Source organism: Mustela erminea, chromosome 9 (assembly GCF_009829155.1).
Source record: "Mustela erminea isolate mMusErm1 chromosome 9, mMusErm1.Pri, whole genome shotgun sequence".
In the NCBI taxonomy this organism is placed as follows: Eukaryota; Metazoa; Chordata; class Mammalia; order Carnivora; family Mustelidae; genus Mustela; species Mustela erminea.
In genome coordinates this window covers 13,616,278-13,637,249 of record NC_045622.1, presented here as the reverse complement: position 1 = coordinate 13,637,249, position 20,972 = coordinate 13,616,278, and the positions used below count along the sequence as shown (strand labels likewise).

General features: G+C 54.3%; 1 protein-coding gene across 2 annotated transcripts in view; it reads left to right on the top strand.

Moving 5' to 3' along the window:
- The window catches only part of DSCAML1 (DS cell adhesion molecule like 1), a 338,623-nt gene extending 319,952 nt beyond the window's left edge, over positions 1–18,671 (top strand). For both annotated transcript variants that reach the window (XM_032360361.1, XM_032360362.1), the window contains exons 21-33: positions 4,375–4,528; positions 7,542–7,659; positions 8,016–8,179; positions 8,432–8,530; positions 9,207–9,395; positions 9,819–10,106; positions 11,621–11,776; positions 13,867–13,897; positions 14,026–14,144; positions 14,432–14,584; positions 15,188–15,382; positions 15,848–16,159; positions 17,634–18,671. In XM_032360361.1, coding sequence (XP_032216252.1) covers positions 4,375–4,528; positions 7,542–7,659; positions 8,016–8,179; positions 8,432–8,530; positions 9,207–9,395; positions 9,819–10,106; positions 11,621–11,776; positions 13,867–13,897; positions 14,026–14,144; positions 14,432–14,584; positions 15,188–15,382; positions 15,848–16,159; positions 17,634–18,109 — 2,454 coding nt within the window. In that variant the 3' untranslated portion in view covers positions 18,110–18,671. The remainder of the gene's footprint in view (positions 1–4,374; positions 4,529–7,541; positions 7,660–8,015; positions 8,180–8,431; positions 8,531–9,206; positions 9,396–9,818; positions 10,107–11,620; positions 11,777–13,866; positions 13,898–14,025; positions 14,145–14,431; positions 14,585–15,187; positions 15,383–15,847; positions 16,160–17,633) is intronic.
- Positions 18,672–20,972: the final 2,301 nt, after the last annotated feature.

Below are 20,972 nucleotides of genomic sequence, written 5' to 3'. Positions count from 1 at the left end.
TTTGGGTAGATTTCAGCTCGGAGCCGCTACATATGGTGCCGCTGTGCGCGTCTTCGCTGGGGTCTCCTGGAGCCCGTGCGCATGCGTGCCTGTCGGGCGAGCACCCACGAGAAGAACCGCTGAGCCGCGGGGTCTGCACGTGTCCAGTAGAGAATGTGCCGCCATCCCTGGGTGGTTGTGCTGATTTTCCAATCAGTGTCTTAGCTATGCCGTCTGCCCCTTTCCCCTGCCCCCCAACTCCACACGCGTGCACACACGTGCGTGCATGTGCACACACATTCTGAGCTCGTCACTATTCTGGATGCCTGCTATGCTTTTCCACACTTCTGCCCAGGCTGACCTGTGCTGTGGCGTGCACTCCATCCTGTCATCCACTGAGGGTGTCAGAAGGCAACTAGCTAGTGACTTCTCTGTCTCCTGTGCTGGTCCTTGGGGCCCAGTGAGGACCAGGGCAACATCTTTTCATCTCTAGGTCCCCAGCTGCCAAAAATGGTCCATGAAACATCATCATCACTAAATACATGTTTGATGAATGAACTACTAGCAGCCTGGCCATTGTAAAGCCTTAGACACTGGGCAAGTTTCCCATGATAAATTGATGGGAGAGGGTACTCATTCTCGAGCTTGGCTTTGTGCAGTCATCTCCTCCTCCAACAATGAAGCCTTTCAAAGGAGCACTGCCTCCTCATTAATTCGGGCTTTAGGACCCCCTAGTCAGCTGGCTGGGGACCTCTGTCCCAGACCCCAGAATAGAGCTTCTGGTGCCCAGCTCCTGCTGGAGACCCCAAGGGCCTCCCCGCCTCTCTCCATGTCCTCTCTCCCAGGGAGAGTCCCCATGGGACATTGTCCCACCAGGGGCCACTGTGCTTAATGTGATGAGAACCTCTGTTCAGCCACCTCAGGGGGTAGAAACTGACTCCCACGTGTGACTGTGAAATGGACAGCATGATACTGTCGTTTTGCACACTTTCCAAATTCCAAACAACTGTATTACAGATTCACTTAGGGAAGAGCTCTAGGAGTGAGTGCTGGGGCTAAGGACACACGCATGTACGTGATGGTGCAAAACCATGGATTTGAGCTTGAGGTCAGAGGCAATGCACGAGTCTTCATGTGTGCATATGTACTTGAATGTATGAACACGCGGGTGTGGAACCCTCAGAAGAGATGGGAAGTGCATCTGGCTTAGGCTCCCAGAAGGAAGGCCCTGGGGGCAGCCAGAGCTGCAGTGCATCCCATCAGAAATTTCACAAAACATTTTCATACATTTGTTGTTTTCCTCGGATTATCAAAATATTGCCACTTTATTGTCAAAAATTCTATAAATATATTAAAGATTAGAGAAGAAAGCAAAAATTACTTGTATTCATTCCTTAAAGATAAACACTGGCAATGTTTGGTAGGTAGCCTTCTAGTCTTTGATCTGTGTATAGATTATGGGGATTTTTTTTAATAAAATGAAGATGAAATTTTATGTAATACCATATAATCCATGTTTTTCTTGTAATATATGTAGGCATTTTCCCACACCATCAAATACTCTTTTCAAATATGATCACAAGTGCCTATTAGTATATAATCCATTTAACCAGTACCTTGTTCTATATTTAATCTATTTTCAAGTGTTAAACATTATAATTAATACCTCATTGAACATTCTTCATAAAAGTCTTTATACCCATGTTTCTTAGGGTAAATTTCCATAGGAGTTCCTGAGGCACAAAAAGTAAGGATATTCTTTTTTTTTTTTTTTAAGATTTTATTTATTTATTCGACAGACAGAGATCACAAGTAAGCAGAGAGGCAGGCAGAGAGAGAGGGGAAAGCAGGCTCCCCACTGAGCAGAGAGTCCAAAGCAGGGCCCGATCCCAGGACCCTGTGATCACAACCCGAGCCAAAGGCAGAGTCTTTAACCCACTGAGCCACCCAGGTGGCCCAAGAGTAAGGATATTCTTAAGATATGCATACATGTTTGTAAATTACTCCTCAGAAAGTTGGAACCAAGTTATGCTCCCACCAGCATTATAAGTACAAGAAACAATGTGCCCATGCTAATCCAAGGTATTACACATGTGTCATTTTTGCTAGTTAGATTTTTTTAAAAGGTGTCCTATTTTAGTTATAGTCCTTTGATCTCCAGTTAGGTTGATTATTGTTATTTGTTTATTGGCTGGGTTTTTTTTTTCATGTTTGTATAATTATCAATTCATGTCTTTTATCCATTTTTCATTTGGCTAGTTCGTGGCTTTTTTCTTATGGATCTGAGAGTACTCTTTACATATGAGGAAAATAACCATTTATTAATTATATTGGTTGCAGTTATTTGCTCGCCTTCTGGTACTCTTTTTGGTGTGCCATGGGATTTTGTTTTTATAGAATTCAAATTTACGAAACATTTCCATTTATGATTTTTACCTTCACTTGTATGATTAGAAAGACAAATATTGTCATAGTTTTATGTTTTTCTTTTTAAACTTTGATCCACATAGACTTTATTTGGGAATATGGTTATGTGTTTTTAAAAATGATTTCAGGGGTTTTGGGGAGGCCAGGTTAAAAGAAAGACCTCAGGATCCAGATGTGATGCTAACACCTTCAAAGGGAAGCCAAGCCTTTCCTGCCCTGTGCAGACACAAATGTACACTCGGGTACACACTGACACACAAGCAGGTACACCCAACTTTTCTCCATGTGTTCCCATACACACCTCAATCATCAAAGGCAAACAAGCCAGGAGATGAACATGCCCCAGTTTATAAAAGACTCACGCACCCCTTGCCCCATTTGTGCCTCTCTGTAACCACACAGGGTAGGCAGAGCTGTTGTGCTTTCTTAGTTCACAGGATAGAAAACTGAGGTCCTGGGACCCTTGAGAAAGGTATAAGACCTATGGGACAGACCCTTAGGAAGAAGGGGCAGGTATGTGTTGAAGCCACTACACCCACCTACCTCATGCACAGATGGAAACACACAGAGTCTCCTGGGTGCTGCAGCCTGAAAAGACTTCCCAGCAACCAGGGCTCAGGGTGGTTCTGCACCTGTCCACAGCAGTGACCTACTGGGGTCAAGGCCAAGTCTCCATGAGGGGGGCAAGAGGAGGAGTTGGCCAGGGAGCTCTGTGTGTATTGAAGGGATGCTGTGTCTCCTCCCTAACATTTGCCCGCACATGGCCTGGGGCCAGAAAGGATGTTTTCTCCTGTTAGAAGTCATTGGACCCCTCAGCCCTCCCATGGGGCACAGAGAATGTCCCTCTGTGACCCCATATCTGTCTGCAGGTCTGTCCCTTGGCACATGCACGTGCACGAATGCATCTCTATGTCCGTGTGCGTGTGAACGTGTGCACGTGAGCATGTGTGTGCAAGATCCCGTGACTGCAGAGATAACTAATTATTAGCTCCCTCTGGCCTCAGGGCCCCCCATCTGTTCCGGGGGCTGCTCCCCCTCCCTAGACTTCTGCCCTGATTTCAAAGAGGCCCTAGCGCTGTCCTCCTTTCCCTTCCCCACGGCTGACCAAAAAATAAAATAAAATGAAAGTCCGCCCCATCCCGCCTGGACCAGGAAAGGGGCTGACAGGAGGTCTGCAAACTAGCGCTTATCAAAAGCTCCTTCTCAAATTCATTTCAATATCTGAGCCTCTGGTTTCCAAGGCAACATAATCTTTTCATCAAAGCAACTGGTAAAACCACTGGGATCCGATATTGTTTTGTTGGCAACTTGTCAAAACTGTCATTTGGTTAAAAAAAAATTTTATAGATTTATATAACCTACAAATATATAGGGTGATCTATACCACTAATAATCATTAATGAAGTGTTACCCGGTGAAGCTTTCTGAGCCCCGTCTCCCACCGCTCCCGCCCCCGGACGGTTTGCCCCCGCAGAATGAAGGGGTGGTAATTAGCAGAGCCGGCACAGGCTGGGGAGCCTGTCTACAACCCTAATAAGGCAAACGTGGTAATTTGGCTTCTTCTCATAGACTCCCCTTCCTCGGGGTCTTCCTGGGACCCTCTTCCCTCTGTTCTCCCTTCTCCTAACTCCCTCCATCACTCACCCGCCACTCTCGCACTCCGTGGCCTGGAGCCGCCATTGTCAGCGTCTGGATCTCTCAAAGAGGTAAACTGAGGCTGGCCCAGCAACACCCAGAGCAGGTCCATGAGCCCCTGGGGCCAAGCGCCCTACGAACTCTGCTCACTGTTGCTCCTGAACTAGAAAGGGCAAACGATTCAGGATCCTACCTTCTCTTCCCACTGCCCCCCCTTCAGTCCTCCGACTGGGCCACCCCCTCCTCTGAGCCCAGGTCCCCGAGGAAGGCTGGGGTTGGAGTCTGGAGGCCCGGAAGCTGGGTTCTTAGCCCTTCTTTGCCTCCGTCCCGCAGGCTCCCAGCGAGTACGAGACGAGCCCAGAGCAGCTCTTCTACCGGATAGCCCACCTGAACCGCGGGCAGCAGTACCTGCTGTGGGTGGCTGCCGTCACCTCTGCTGGCCGGGGCAACAGCAGCGAGAAGGTCACCATTGAGCCTGCAGGCAAGGGTAAGCAGCCCGGCCCGACGGGGAGAAGCCAGCAGAAGCCACCTTCTAGAATTCTGGTTCTCCCCAAATAGGGGCTGTCTCCCTCCCGCCTCACCTGCCTCCCTCCTGCATCCGCCAAGACTGGGCCTCTGCTGCCCCCTGACTCCCAGAAGCCTCACAACAGGCTCCAGGTGGCACAGCTACCCAGGGGTGGATGGCACGGAGCACCCTGGTCCCCCATTCCTAGCTCCACTCCAAGGTTGCAAGAGGGGGCATTAGGCCCACTCCCAGCTCGCAGCAGAGCCTCTGTCCCAAGGGTCAGCATCTCTAGATGGGAGGCAGCAGGGGACACCGCTTCCACAGAGCAGAAAGCCACACAGGCATCCCCCTCATTTCAAAGCCTGGACGCCTGGGGCAGAGGTGGGTTTGCTGATGGCTGATTTCACAGGGGGCACAGCTAGGAGTGGGGTCTGAGCTAGATGCTGGGTACCGAGTGACTAAGACCAGGTGTGTCTTTAGAGAACTCCCTCACCGAATCCCTGGCCTGGGCAGAGGGGAGCCATGGGGCCTATGCACCCCCATACTACAGGGAATGACAGTTCTCAGGCCCCAACCCTACACAGAAGAGGCAGCGGGGCACAGCGGCTCGTCTGCCCTCTGCGCCAACCTTGGGGCCGCCACAGGGTCTTGCATTTCACCACCACCAGCCCAGGACTCCAGGTCCTCTACCTTGACTGCCAGCCTAGACAGGAAGGCCCCCTTCTTCCCGGGCCTGCCTCCTCCCCCAGCCACCTGACCATGAACCCTGGAGCCCAAGGACCGGGCTCCTGGGATGACAGGCTTCCTTGGCTGGAGACACAAGAAACATCAGCCCTCCCCTGCCACAGGCTCGGAGGCCACTAGCGCTCTCTGGAGGGCCTGCAACGGGGCTCCCTACCGTGCCCTTGTTTCTCCATTTTCCAGTTAAGCGTCGAGGCAGGGTCTCCACAGCTGGCAGACAGCGTGCAGAGTGGCCTGCGGGCTCTTCTGGCTCTAGGTCGGGCTCTTACCCCCCCCCACCTCGGCATTTCTAATATCCGCAATCCCTCCTCCCACAGGTGCCACCAACCCCTTCTCCTGGGCTCATCCCTTCTGGAGAGAAGGGGCCTAGAACCTGCAGTGCCCCCAGGGTAGCTGGCACTGGCCCAGAGCAGCATGGGAGGGCCTGGGTGTCCTGCAGAAGGTCGTCCCCTTCCCCTGGGGGCAGTCCACAGGACACATCCCCAGCAGGCTTTGTCCTTCCCAGAACATATCTACATCTTCTTCTGTCCTCAAGCAGCCCAGTGAGGAAGGGGGCGAGCACTGCTGTTCCCTCTCCCACCCATCCTACACACAAACACACACACACACACACACACATTCTCACACCCCGAGACACCAAGACATTCAGGGAACTAGCCCCAGTCACGTGGAAGTACCAGGTCTGGAACTCTGAAGTGCTTGGTTAATTTAATACTTGTAACTCAGCCCAAAGATCTGTGAGGCACCCGCCGTGATCACCTTCCCACAGTTCCCTGGACATCTTTGCCTGCCTTGCCTTCTGCGTTGCGACCTGTGCGGCCTGGTCCTCTGAGTGCGCTCCCGTCACTCTTGGGGACGTTCCTTTCTCCGCCAGGCCTGTGTGTATGTTGCTGCCACCTCTCTATCTACCATCCTACCCATGGCGACCTCGGTCACTGGGTGGCTGACTCCCACGTCGGTGTCTGCGGCCCGGCCACTTCTCTCACGCTGCAGAACATGTGTATCTGACTGCTTTCTAGCTACCCCGTGTGGGTGACCTCAGGGTCAGTGTGAGGCTAAGCATGCCGGTGTCTCCTACCTACCCTGCTCCTATCCCTTCCCCCACATCCTTCCTCCCTCTCCCCTGCCGCCCCGCGCCGTGTGCCTTGTCTCTGTGAGGGCACCATCCTCCAGTCGGCTTCATGCTGGCATCCTCACCTCCCCCTCTGTTTCTTCCTCAAAGCCAGACAAACCCCAAGTCCTGGCGGTTCCTCCCTGAGCCCCTAACCTCCTCCCCACGGCCATATGCCCCCCCCCGGGGGGGCCTGCTCTCTGGCCGCCATCTTGCCGCTGGTCTGCGTCCTCCAGCAAACCACCCTCTGCCAGCAGCCAGGGCTTCTACTCTACTCAGAATGTTTCATTACTTACTTGTAAGCCTCCAGTGGCTCCTCGTGACCTCAAACGGAAGCCCACCCTCCACCTTCTGCCGCTTGGAGCCCTCCAGGAGCTTCTGCTCCCGCTCACCGCCCATCCCCCTTCACTCACCCTGGGCTTTGATTGCCCCAGAGTACTTGCCGACCCTGACACGTCCACGGGTTTCAGCCCTCCAGGCCTCTACACAGTGCTGTCGCCTCTTCCGGCTACACCTTTCCTTCTGCGTAGTGAATTCCTCTTTAGCCTTCAAGATTCAGGGGCGCCTGGGCTGGGGGGAGGGGCTCAGTCGGTTAAGCATCCGACTCTTGATTTCAGCTCAGGTCTTAGTGAGCTCAGGCCCCACCCTGCACTCGGTGCTGGGTGTGGAGCTGACTTCAAAAGATTCCAGTCAAAGCTTCTCATTCCAGAAGCCTCCCCGGCCTTCTCCTCCACCACCACCGGAGTGGCAGAGTCATTCCTCCTTCTTGGTGCTCCCATGGCGATTTGCACCTACTCCTATGTAGTATTTCCACCCTGTCATGATACTTTTTAAGTATCTGTCCCCTCCCCTCCACCGGGATGATGAGCAGCTTCAGGACAGGGAACACGTCTTGTTCATGGCATGAACGCTCAGAGCCTCCTCTGATACCTGGCCCATAGCAGGCATCTGAACAATGTCTGTTGGACCGGTGACTGCCATCTGAAAGCGTCTGTACCCACCCCTGCCCCAAGCCCAAGGTGGAGGTCAGGTAGGAGATGGGGGTCTTGCACTGTGAATTTGGAGAGCCCCAGGAAAGGCAGGCCAGTGCAGTGTTGAGAGCAGAGGCGGGTTGATGGGGCGCTCATGCTCTCTCCCCTGCAGCCCCAGCAAAGATCATCTCATTTGGAGGCACTGTGACAACCCCCTGGATGAAGGATGTCCGACTACCTTGCAATTCGGTGGGAGATCCAGCCCCCGCTGTGAAGTGGACCAAGGACAGGTGTGCGCGTGGCCCCAGAGAAATGCGGGGTCCCAGAGATGGGTGTAGTAGAAGAGCCATGAAGAAAGGAATCGGGTGCCCCAGAGGCCCTGCGGGGCACACAGCTCCTGCTCTCCCATACAGACCCAACCTCCCTGGCTCCCCTCTGCTGGCTGCCAAGGATCTCCCCTCCTTGAATGCTTGAAGAGGCCAGGGGGACCGGATAGCCCCAGGAAGCACTGGGTAAAACCCCAAGAGTCCCGGGCCCCCCCACAGCCAGCCTCCTACTCCCAGCCCTGTTTGCCTGCAGTCATGGAGGAGCCCCCAGGAGGAGGGGGTGCTTACCATAATCCATGTCTGCACCCCACCCCCCGCAGTGAGGACTCGGCCATCCCCGTGTCCATGGACGGGCACCGGCTCATCCATACCAACGGCACACTGCTACTGCGTGCTGTGAAGGCCGAGGACTCAGGCTACTACACCTGCACGGCCACCAACACTGGGGGCTTTGACACCATCATCGTCAACCTTCTGGTGCAAGGTAAGGCCCCGGAAGGCAGGCCCCCCATCCCCTCCTCCCCAGCCCCCTCACCCTGGGGGACAGACCGTAGTGGAACAGAGGTGCCACGTGGAAGAGGAGGCCAGAGGGATGGGGAGAACAAGCAGGAGCTGGGGGAGCACCTCGAGGGCAGGAAGGCCAGGCCTGGGCCCTCAGTTGCAGCTGGGATAGCCTGCGTTCCCATCATCAGGTGTTAACCCTTTGTGGTGAGGGCTGGTGGCTTTCCCCTCACAGTTCCCCCGGACCAGCCCCGCCTCACTGTCTCTAGAACCTCTGCTTCGTCCATCACCCTGACCTGGATTCCAGGTGACAATGGGGGCAGCTCCATCCGAGGTGAGAAGGGTCTGGGTGAGGAGGGGGAAAGAGGGGAAGAAATTCAGGGCCCAGGAGCCAGGCAAGGGCTTTATCCACTCCCACCACGTGTCCCTATAAAGCCCCAGAAGTGATGAGTGAGGGGCAGTTTGGACCACAAGGAAGTTACCCAAGTGCCACAGCTACCAGCCTGGATACCTGGGTTTTAGAAGGCCCAGCCCAATCGCAGCTGATGAGCTGTGCGAACCGAAGAAATCGGTTTTCTTCTCTTGACCTCAGTGTCCAAATCTATAGCAGTGGACAAATGTACTAGATCATGCTTCTCAACCTTGAACATGCGCATGAATCGTTAGGGGATCTTAAAGAAGGTAGATTCTGATTCCAGGGGTCTGGGGTGGGATCTGACAAGCTCCCACGGGATCTAATCCTGCTGTCTGGGGACCACTCCGGGAAAAGTAGGCTCTAAATACTATCCCTTTTACGCCTGAAGGCTCGGTTTTCTGCCCGCCTCTCCACCTTGGCTGCTAAAGAGAAAGCAAGAAAGCTCCTTGCAGCTTTGTGTCCAATCTGCCTCTGCCCCCCACCCTGTCACCAAAGGCCCCACTCTGCCCCCGCGGGGAGCCCAGCCCCCTGCCAACTATTGGGGTGTCCCCAGCCCTGCCCTGCCCGCCCTGAGCCAGGCAAACCTCCCCGGCAGGCTTCGTGCTGCAGTACTCAGTAGACAACAGTGAGGAGTGGAAGGACGTGTTCATCAGCTCGGGTGAGCGGTCCTTCAAGCTGGACAGCCTCAAGTGTGGCACGTGGTACAAAGTGAAGCTGGCGGCCAAGAACAGCGTGGGCTCCGGGCGCATCAGTGAGATCATCGAGGCCAAGACCCACGGGCGGGGTGAGGCCCAGCGATGACCCAGCTGGGGAGAGATGGGCCCAGGATATGCGGATGGAAGGTGGAGGGGCTGGGGAAGGAGGGCGCCGGGAGCAGAGGCTGCAGGGAAAGACTGGACCTGGTTCCCATCACTGTAGATGGCACACTAACCGATCACAGCCGGAGAAACAGGCTCCACCTCCCTGGCCCCACAGCCCATGGTGGCAGCCTCTTCCTTCCTCCCCTACCTCTTGCCCTGCTGAGGCCTCTCCACATCCTTCCCTCTTCTCCCTCCTCCTCTGTCCCCTGGGGCATCCCTCCTCTCTTCTATGCCAACCATTGCTCCCCAGAAGCACTGGCCCAGGAGACTCCCTCCCCGCGCAGATGAATGAGCCCTCCTCCTCTGAGTCTCTAACCTCGCTCTCTCCCTGTGCCCCCCGCCCCCAGAGCCCTCCTTCAGCAAAGACCAGCACCTGTTCACCCACATCAACTCCACACATGCTCGGCTTAACCTGCAGGGCTGGAACAACGGGGGCTGCCCGATCACAGCCATCGTGCTGGAGTACCGGCCCAAGGGAACCTGGGCCTGGCAGGGGCTGCGGGCCAACAGCTCCGGGGAGGTGTTTCTGACCGAGCTGCGTGAGGCCACGTGGTACGAGCTGCGCATGCGGGCTTGCAACAGCGCTGGCTGCGGCAACGAGACTGCCCAGTTCGCCACCCTGGACTATGACGGCAGTGAGTCCGGGAGGGCGGGAGGGGCTGCACAGGGGGTGCTGCGAGGTGTCCCCAGGGAGGCTGGCAGAGAGGTGGACACATAAAGAGAGGACAGACAAATCAAAAAAATAGACAGGACTACCATGGAGGAAAAGGCTGGAGGCACGGAAGGAGCAAGCAAAGGGGGCAGCAGAGCGGGAGGCGGGCAGGTGCACCAGTGACGGATACAGACTGATAGCCAGGCAAACCCATCGCACTACGAGGGTCTTTTGAAGGTGCAGTCCTTGCTCTCCACTGCTTCAGAGAGATGGAGAGTATAGTGTAAAGGGATAGCTGAGGCCCGCCCCCCGGAACCCCTCTCCTAATAGGTTGCATTAACCAGGATTGGATAACCTGAGAAAAAAAGAACAGATAAACATGGAAAGCTGCAGGCCTTGATCAAGTAAAGAATTGCTTCTTGTACTCATAACATCTTGTGAGGGTTGGCTGGCCATCTTTTAGCTATGCCATCTTAAATGTGTAGCCTCTAAGGTCGCCAAGGAGAGAGGGATGGAAAAGCCACCCCAGTCTTCACTGCCTGGGCTAGGAGGTGGTGCGCATTGCTTCTGTTCCTGCTTTGTTGTCCCACACGTACACTAAAGACAAGCTGAAGGCCAAATTCAGAGAGACTAGTTGCCCCAAGGTCCAGTCCGTCTGCCTATGTGTTAAGGAAACAATAAAAGTGGTATCAGAGGGGTGCCTGGGTGGCTCAGTGGGTTAAGCCTCTGCCTTCTGCTCAGGTCATGGTCTCAGGGTCCTGGGATCAAGCCCCTCACCGGGCTCTCTGCTCAGCAGGGAGCCTCCTTCCTGCTCTCTCTCTGCCTGTCTCTCTGCCTACTGGTGTCCTCTGTCTGTCAAATAAATAAATAAAATCTTCAAAAAAAAAAAAAAGAAAGAAAGAAAAGAATGGGCCCAAACAAGGAAGGTTTCATGAAGGGGATGGTCTTCTGCGAGGCTTTGAAACCAGGATAGATCGGGCTTTGCAGAGGTCTCTGTCAACAGAGCTTACTGCCTCCATACAGGCTCCCAAGATTAGCAGATCTCACCCATGGGTGGGGGAACAGGAAGTAAATGCAGGGCATAGAGTGGTTTTGTCCCTATCTGGGGGTGAGACCCCAGGATCCCACTTCTCTGACTTCTCTCCACTTTACAACCTGGAAGGCAGAATCTAAGCTCATCATCCTACCTTCTAGAAATGAACACTGAACTCCAAGAGGCAGGAGACTATCTCTGAAAGACTTCTGGGTAATTCTAAAATAGGCCCACGAAGTCATCAGTACTCTAATGCAGTGTAAAAACTATGTGACTGTTCATGGCTGTCCTGATGTGACCAGAATTGGGGAGAATAGAGGGAGAGGGTTGGGACTCTGTGCAAGGAAGTGGAGGTCAGAGTGAGAGCAAGGGCAGCAAGAGAGGTTCAAAGGCAACCTCACCCAAGGGACTCTGCCCAGACCCTGCTCATAAAGGACCTCTGACACCCCTCTTCACTCCAACAGGTACCATCCCTCCCATCAAGTCTGCTCAAGGGGAGGGGGATGATGTGAAGAAGCTGTTCACCATCGGCTGCCCAGTCATCCTGGCCACTCTGGGGGTAGCTCTGCTCTTCATCGTTCGCAAGAAGAGGAAGGAGAAGCGGCTGAAGCGTCTCCGAGGTAGGCGAGTGTCCTACAGGCTTCCAGGGAGGGAGTGTTGACCCTCTGCCACGTGGGCCACCTTTCATTGGCTCATGAGCACCATCTGGAAAAGAGAAAGTGCCTGTGTCCCACTGAAGGGAGAGCTGCTCTAAAACCTTCTGAACTTTGGCTCTCACTGCTTCCTCTTCTGTGTCCCCAAGACTTTGTGCCTGACCTAACCAGGGCTGATTTTTAGAGGTACATGCTGCTAAAGCCATACTGCTTAAAATAGTTAAACATTTCCACGTTAGTTGGTAAGTAGATGTTGCTCCCTCCCACCCTGGAGGCTCCTTCTCTTTCGCAGGATCCCTGAGATTCTTCTAGAAGCTGGCCACTAAAGCATAGGTCTGCTGGTGGTCACTAGGACCTTGCTCAGTTTTGACCGTATGACTTCCATGACATGGCAGATGTTAGACATTTTGAATATCTTTCCTATCCCAATCTACGATACCATAGACTGGCATGAATGGGTCTCCTTTACCTTGATTTTCCCAGAGACTGATACAATGTCTAACATCTAGTAGTTGCTTAACAGATGTTCATTCACTCATTTGGAAAACATTTACTGACTATCTGCTGTATGTAGATACTGCCAGACATTGGAGATATATAAAGATGAATGAAGAAGGAACAGTCCATATTCTTATGGAACATAGTCTAGTCCTCATAGAATTTACAGTTTAATGTGAGAAGCCAGAGCACAGTAGTAGCCCAGAATTGGAAATTACTAACACTGCCTAGCGTGTTTAGGAGTTGGGTAGGTGGATGGGTGGATGATTGGATGGGGGTTGGATGATTAATTGGATAGTTAGATGGAAAGATGTATAGAGGGAAGCATGGTTGGGTGGATGGTTAAATGAAAGGTTGAATGGATAGGTGGTTGGTTGGATCGATAGAGGAATGGTGGATGGATGGATTGATGGTTGAGCGGATTATTGGTTGGATCAATGGGTAGGTGGATGGATGAATGCATATTTGAATGGATGGATAATAGATGATTGTATGAATTGATAGATGGGTGGATATTTGGTTTTATGGACACATGGACAGGTAGGTGTTTGGATGAATGGTTGAATAGATGAATCAATAATTGGATGGATGGATGGATGGATGGATGGATGGATGGATGGATGGATAGATGGTTGGATTGGTGAATGGATGGATGGATGGATGGATGGACAGGTGGCTTTATGGTTTTATGGACATATGGACAGATGGCCGGATGAATGGTTGAATAGATTAATCAGTTGGTTGGATGGACGAATGCATTGTTGAATGGGTGGATGATGGATGAATAACTGACTGGATAGGTGGATGTAGAAATGAATAGATTGACAGGTAACTGGGTCAATGATGGATGAATGGATGAGTGAGTGAGTCGATAGTTGGATACATACATGCTGCTAGATTCATTCTGACAGATCATTTTCATGATTCTCATTCTCATTCTCATCAGAGGTCTAATGGATCTTTGAGAGAGTCCTTTGCTTCTCTTTTTCTCTATCTCTCTCTTTTTGTCAGTTCCTAACCTGAGATCCTGATCTTATTCAAGGCTCCTCTGAAGACTAAGCAGGGACCCCTAAATTCATCCATGAGCTTTTCGGGGACGGGTGCCCAAGAGAAAGAAATAAATCCTCTTGGTTGATAGTTATCTGGGGATGCCCATCGACCACCTCTCCATCATCCTCCACTCTCTTCTCTTCCCAGAAGAAAACAGAGGATAGACCCTCCACTGGAACCCATTCCCAGCCTGCTATGATGTCTTGTCTAATTAGAGTCAATTCAGGAAACAGATGGAGCACTTTATATACCCTCTCCTCTGGGAAGGACCTCCCTATTAGATAAAAATCTGAGGAAGGGAAAACAGACCTGAGCCAAATCTCGCACCAGGAGCTATCAGACCTTATCCTATGTTAGACTATTTTAGAGGTCCTTTCATTTCTCCTCCCCAGTGGACCAGCCCTGGTCCCAGTCTAGGGAATTCTCCCACCTTGTTCCCCACACGTCTTCCAGTTTTCATCCCGCTCAGACCCCATTTTCACCCAGACCCTCTCTCTACTGTTTTACAGATGCAAAGAGTCTGGCAGAAATGTTGATAAGGTAGGTTTCATGTCACTGTTTCCTCCCCTGCAGAGGACAGGCTTCTAAGACCCCACTGTCCTGAAAAACCCTCTCCTCCAGCCCCTTATGGCTGCTGAGTTACCTGCCTATGGCCCTTCTCCCCACAGCAAGAACAACCGAAGTTTTGACACCCCTGTGAAGGGGCCACCCCAGGGCCCGAGGCTACACATTGACATCCCCAGAGTCCAGCTACTCATTGAGGACAAGGAGGGCATCAAGCAGCTGGGTGAGTGATAGGGGCCACAAGCTCTCTGTCCTCGTCTTCCCCAGGCCACAGCCCACCAAGGGGAGTCCCGCAGCCGTCACATCAATGCCCAGGGTTCTCCCAGTGGGCCCATCCCCCACTCAGCAACCTCAAAACTCCCTGAAACCTCTCTCCAGGACTGAGTTTCCTCCTCTGTCTCATGAAAAGGATTATTCCACGCTTTCTGTATCTCAACATCAGATAAAGACAAAAAGAAATCTGGGAAGTCTAAAGAGAAGGACTCGTACTCACTGCCCTTCTACCCCTAGGAGATGACAAAGCCACCATCCCCGTAACGGACGCGGAGTTCAGCCAAGCTGTCAACCCACAGAGTTTCTGCACGGGTGTCTCCTTGCACCACCCAGCCCTCATCCAGAGCACGGGACCCCTCATCGACATGTCCGACATCCGGCCAGGCACAAGTATGCCTTATCCCGAGGGAGACAGAGCTCCTCCCAGACAGGGTCACCCAGGCACAGCATGGGGCACAGGTGGAAGAAGATGGGGTGGGGAAGCAGCACAAAGAACGGAAAGAGCACTGGAGGTAGAGTCTCCAGACCTTGACTAAAGACGTCCTAGCTGTGACCTTGGGGATACTGCTACCTTTAACTCTCTGGGCCTCCGTGTCCTTACCTAGATATTTTGAGAGGGTTGGGAGTGCTTGCTGTCCAGGGGCCTCCTGCCTCTAGCACTGTGACTCTGGAGGTAAGGATGGGGACACCAAGGGCTGTAGGGAGTAAATGCACAGGGGACAGCAGGAGAGGAGGGACTTTCTTCCCCAAGCTGAAGGAACAGGTGGGGAGGAGGGAGAACCTGGATGTGCCCCCGCCACCCCCACACCTCACCGCTGTTCCTCTTCTCCTGTGGGACCATGTAGCTGGAAAGGCAATGTGCTCAGCACCCCCAGGAAGCTTCTGTGGCTGCTTATGCCTCCTCCTTTGCTCCCCACTGCCCCTCGGGTCCGTGCCCACTGCCCGAGGCTGAGTGCCCTCCGTGGAGGGTTAGCTGTTGCTTCCTCTGTGCAGATCCAGTGTCCAGGAAGAATGTGAAGTCAGCCCACAGCACCCGCAATCGGTACTCAAGCCAGTGGACCCTGACCAAGTGCCAGGCCTCCACGCCTGCCCGCACCCTCACCTCTGACTGGCGCACCGTGGGGTCTCAGCATGGGGTCACTGTCACGGAGAGTGACAGCTACAGCGCCAGCCTCTCCCAGGACACAGGTGAGCCTGGCGCCCAGCCTGCATCCTGTTCTCTCTCTCCCCCGTTTCTCCACCATCGGCAACCCTGTCCCAACCTCCACCCACCAGCTCTTGGGGTCCAAGGCACAGGTCAGTGTCGCTTCCAGGTGGCCCACCGGCTTGCTGTGCAGCCGGCACAAACACACTTGACCTCTCTGAGCTCTGCCTAGTCAAGGATTTCATTCTGCTCTCCCAAAAGGTGTCAGGGAAATGGCACACGTGATGTTCGTTGGAGAAAGAGCTGAGGGCTCCAGAGGTGGGTGGTGGTTTTCAGGAATGGAAGATGTTCTGCCCTTGATTTGCGAAAGTCCCCGTTCTGCCACCAAAGTCTCCTTCCCAGGGGGAGAGCGGGGTCTTCTGAGAGGACTTCCAGGCTCAGAGGTAGGGGAACGGCTCTCTCCAAGGCCCCCTCATTTCTTCTTAACACCGAGCCTTCCGTCTCTGCAGACAAAGGACGGAACAGCATGGTGTCCACGGAGAGCGCCTCGTCCACCTACGAGGAGCTGGCCCGGGCCTACGAGCACGCCAAGCTGGAGGAGCAGCTACAGCACGCCAAGTTTGAGATCACGGAGTGCTTCATCTCCGACAGCTCCTCCGACCAGATGACCACGGGCACCAACGAGAACGCCGACAGCATGACGTCCATGAGCACGCCCTCTGAGCCCGGCATCTGTCGCTTCACGGCCTCCCCGCCCAAGCCCCAGGATGCCGACCGAGGCAAGAACGTGGCTGTGCCCATCCCGCACCGGGCCAACAAGAGTGAGTGCTCGGCCTGCTCCCCCGCTGCATCTTCTGGCATCCCCAGCGGGGCAGGGCCCCTTGGCAGTGTGGGCAGTATAGAGCAAGAACTTGGGAGAATCTGGATCAGGGTCCGTATCCTGGCTCAGCCTCATAATACCTCGGTGGCCCTGGGAAGTCAGTTCGCCTCTCTGATAATTCACTTTCTCAGTAAAATGCAAATGACAGCATGGACTCTGCCTTGTCCTAGCAGGCACGATAGGTGCCTGGCGTGTGGCCGGTTCTCGGTACGTAGCGATCATTGCCTCGGTACGAAGCTATGCCGGTGAGGAAGGGACAGCCTTTTGGGGCTCAGCTGCCCAATGGCCACTGGTCTCAATGCCATTCAATATTGACCCATGGGGCCAAACCTCATGGTGGGCACTGACCTTGCCCGACTGGCAGCTGTCTGATGCCAGGGGCCTGGCCAGAGCATATGCCCTTCAGGGTTGGTGGGACAGCTGTAGGATCACCAGAGGGTGTGGGAATGGGGGTCCACCAGCAGACACTGGGACCACACCATACCATGTCAGACCACACAGGGTCTGACCTGCTTGGTCCTGACCTCACCTAGTGCCCACGCTCATCTGGGCACTCGGGGTCCTCTAGAGAAGAGGCCAGGGTAACAAAGTACAAGGACTTCAGAGATCAGCCTGAATCACACCCCGCCCCTTCTGGCTGGGTGAACTAGGGCAAATTACTTAATCTCTCTGAAGCTCAGTTTTCTCACTTGCCAACTGTGGGCCGGTATTAGCCTGTCCAGGAGGCTCTGGGGACTGAATGAGATCATGTAAAGAAAGTTCCTGGCACAGTCAGCAGGTTAGAGGCACATATATAGGTGAAGTTGCCCACGGAGCAGAGGGATCCGCACATGGAGGAGGTTTAAGAAATCTGGAACATTCCGCCTGGGAAGAGGGACAGGGAAACATAGCTGACTTCAGACATCTGACAGGCTGCCCTGGGAAAGGTGGTGGGGTGATGGGGGGCGGGGAGGGGGCAGCCTGCTGTGCAGGTCCTCAGAGGGCAGAATCGGGCTCCATGGGGGTTGTGACCAGCATTCCCTCCTCAGGGTAGGAAAACTGTTTCACCAGCCAGAACTCTTGGGAAGCCAGTTTCCAGAGCAGAGCTCTCCAGCAGTCTGTCTGGGTCTTTCAGCGTTAAGTACACCCCCCGCTGTTTAGTGAGCAGCTACTGTACGCACCCGCTGCCCTTTCCTCTCTTGATCCCATTCACTGCTCCCAGAAATCCTCTTGGGGAAATGGGAGGGGCCGCATTTCCCAGATAAGGAAACCTGCTCAGAGCCTCAAGTAACTGATCCCCTCTGGATGCTTCATTGTCTTGCTTGTGGAGGGACTCCAGGTCTGATCAGGGAAAAGACTGGGGAGTGGCGGGTGGGGTGAACAAGCAGGTGCCCAGGGGCCTCTGCCGTCAACGTCTTCTGCTTCTGTGATTCCAGGTGACTACTGTAACCTACCCCTGTATGCCAAGTCCGAGGCCTTCTTCCGAAAGGCAGATGGCCGTGAGCCCTGCCCTGTGGTCCCACCCCGAGAGGCTTCCATCCGGAACATGGCTCGAACCTACCACACCCAGGCTCGCCACCTGACCTTGGACCCTGCCAGCAAGCCCTTGGGCCTCCCGCACCCAGGGGCCCCTGCTGCGGCCTCCACAGCCACTTTACCTCAGAGGACTCTGGCCATGCCAGCACCCGCAGCCGGCACGGCCCCACCAGCTCCTGGCCCCACCCCTGCCGAGCCCCCGGCTGCCCCCAGTGCTGCCCCTCCAGCCCCCAGCACCGAGCCTCCGCGGGCCGGGGGCCCACACACCAAAATGGGGGGCTCCAGGGACTCACTTCTTGAGATGAGCACATCGGGGGTGGGGAGGTCTCAGAAGCAGGGGGCAGGGGCCTACTCCAAATCCTATACCCTGGTGTAGGGGCACAGCAAGAAAAGCGGCCCTACGCTCGGACCTGTCTGCACCTCGGGCCCTCACACACCAACTTGGCTGTTTTCCTGCATTATTTATATTAAACTGACAAAAACCAACCAACAACGAAAAGAAAAGCCCCCAAGTCATGAACGCTTGTACATAGAACTCTTTTGTACAAATGAAACTATTTTCTTCTCCATGAAGCCAGGGCACAAAGAATTTGACAGTACAAATCAACACACCCCCCCACCCCACAAAATTCGCGTGGAGAGAGATATATACATATATAGGAGATAGGAGCACATGGACAAGCTATGTATCTATATATTTCTCTCACCTTATTTTGAGACAGAGGCACAAAGACTCAGCAATTTTTCCCTCCTATTCTCACCCTCCCCTCAATCTAGGTGGTTTTGACAGAGACCAAAATCCCGACTCAGAGACACTGCATGCGATTTCACTGTTCCAAGAAAACCAGGAGTTGCTTCAATTTGCAGATGCTTATGTGTTAATACCTTTTTCTATGAAAAAAAACCCAGCGCCGTGTGCAATAAAGGTTATGTTTCTACGTGGTAGCTTTTTTCCCATCTGGCGAGGGCCAGTGGGGAGGGAGGGAGGAAGGAAAAGGCCCTGTACCGGCCCGTCCGTTTCTCGTGTGGAGAGACTTTGAGAAGCTCAGGCTTTAGCTCAGCAGGTTAAACTTTTTTGAAGGTTTTCAATTAGCCTGCGTGCCTCCTTGAGCACCTGTCCGGGTCTCAGATCTGTGCCGGTTTCTAAAGGGGGCAGCTGTGTGAATTCCAGCAAGCTGCTGAACCCCTCTGGGCCAGTTTCTTTATCTGTAACATGAAGCAACCTTGCAGAGAGCCCTGGGGAGCCCGGTCTGGGCGTTGGGGAGGGCAGGTGTCTGCTAACTCCTCTCCTCCAGCCAGGGAAGCTAAAGGAAGGCAAACCACAGTACGCACTTACGTTATGGGAGGGGGAGGAAGCGATTGTAGTACCCTGGGGTTTGGGCCGGCCCTGAAGTTCTAGGCTGACTGCTAGGGCTAGCCAAGGCCAAAGAGAAGGAATGAGGTCATCAGAGGTTGGAAGGGTGAAAGAGGCTTATGCAGGAGGGAAATGGAGCTCCCCTAAAGAGAATCGGGCCAGCAGACACACCAGGTACCTTGCCTGGTTTTGGAGGAGCTGGCAATGGAAGGAATCAGGCTGCCAGCTGGAAGGAAACGTGCACACAGCAGGTGTGTGGAAGGGCCCTCCCTGATGAAAGGCTTGGGGGGGAGTGTGGGCGGGGCCTCCAAGGACAGGAAGGTTAAAACAGGCAGAGGAGAGGGAAAGACCCCAGGTCGCCCGTCTCCCTCCTCTCTCCACCACCGCCAGAACCCCTGGGTGAAAAGAACGTATGCCTAAACAGTACAAAGGGGGTTCAGTGCTGAGTTGTGGATCGGCATGGAAGGAAGGTGAGTCTGGGACCTGCCGTCCTCCGGAAGCTGGAAGGAGGTACTGGGAAGGGGGCCAGAGTGCTGGAGACGGAGGGAAAGGTTTGTGCAGGATGCAGGGGGGCTGTCCCTCTCCATCTGGGACACAGTGAGACCCTGCCTGGGGTGCATGACCTCTAATACGAGCACTTCCCAAAAAGCGACTCAATCCTCACACATTCCTTAAGCCCCCAGGCAGGGCCGGATACAGAGGAGCCGGGCAGGTGTCTCCCGGACAAGGTAAGGCACAGAACCCTTGTGCTCCTTGGGGACTCCTAGGCCCAAGGGGAGACCTCTCAGCACACCCCGTCAACACGCACACAAGGACCCAGCCGGGAGAACCGGCAAACAGCGGTAACGAGGATAGTGAGAAGGGCCTGCATTCCAGACACCTGCGGAGGGCCAGGCGCGTCCCTCTGTGGGAGGACAGGACTCCTCCCAGGGCTGCGTGCGCCATCTGCAGGTCATCTCCCAAACTGCAAGCGCAATGGTCCAGGCCGGGAGTTCTTCCTAAAACTCGATGGGGAGCCTCTGTTCCATGCCTGCCGCCCGCCCCCTCCCCAAACATACCTGCACTGGATGCTGGTGAAACACGAATCCGACCCAGTCTGGACAAGCATGAGGGGATGAACAAATCTCCAGAGGCTAGAGTAGAAGCGAGCCAGCTGCCTGGGGCTGCAGAGGGGCCCCCTATGGTGACAATACCTTGCAGAGCCCGACCCTACACGATGTGTCAGGTGTCTAGTGGAACACTTGCCTCACATTGGCCCAGGTAACCTCACTGCGGCTTTGGGAGGCCGGCGTCATGGGCTCTGTCTGCGCCAGTGGTGGGGGTTGGGGGAGCTGCAGCTTGGGGGAGTTGAGTAACTCACCCAAGGTTAGGGAGCGGAAGAGGTGAGCTAGGATCCAAGCCCAATGCCTTAACCACAGAGCCACACTGCCCCGTGTTCTGCTCAGAGGCTGAGTCTCAGTTCTGTCCCTAGGACAGAAGGGGCAGCTGCTGGGACCGGAGGAATCAGCTGGACTTACTGTCCGAAAGGCAGTCCGTGTGGAACCGTGAGTGACTGGCTCAGGGCGGGGAGCCAGTATGTGGGGCCAGGTGGATGGGGAGCCTGAGAATTTCATTCTTCTGAGAGGCAGCGGGCGGGACTCTGCTCTTGGGGGCTGCGGTGGACAAGGCAGGATGAGAGGGACTCGGAGAAGCAGCAGAGAAGGAAAGGTGAACGGGCCAGTTTAACTTGCCATCTGCTGAGCTGCACCCATTAACTCTAAAACACACCGTCCAGAAATGCCAACAGACTTGTGGAGAACCCACGCATTTCTGTGCACTGATCCGACTTCCATATGTCCTTTGGCATACAAGCCCGCCTCTCTGAACCTTTCTGAAAGCTAGTTCC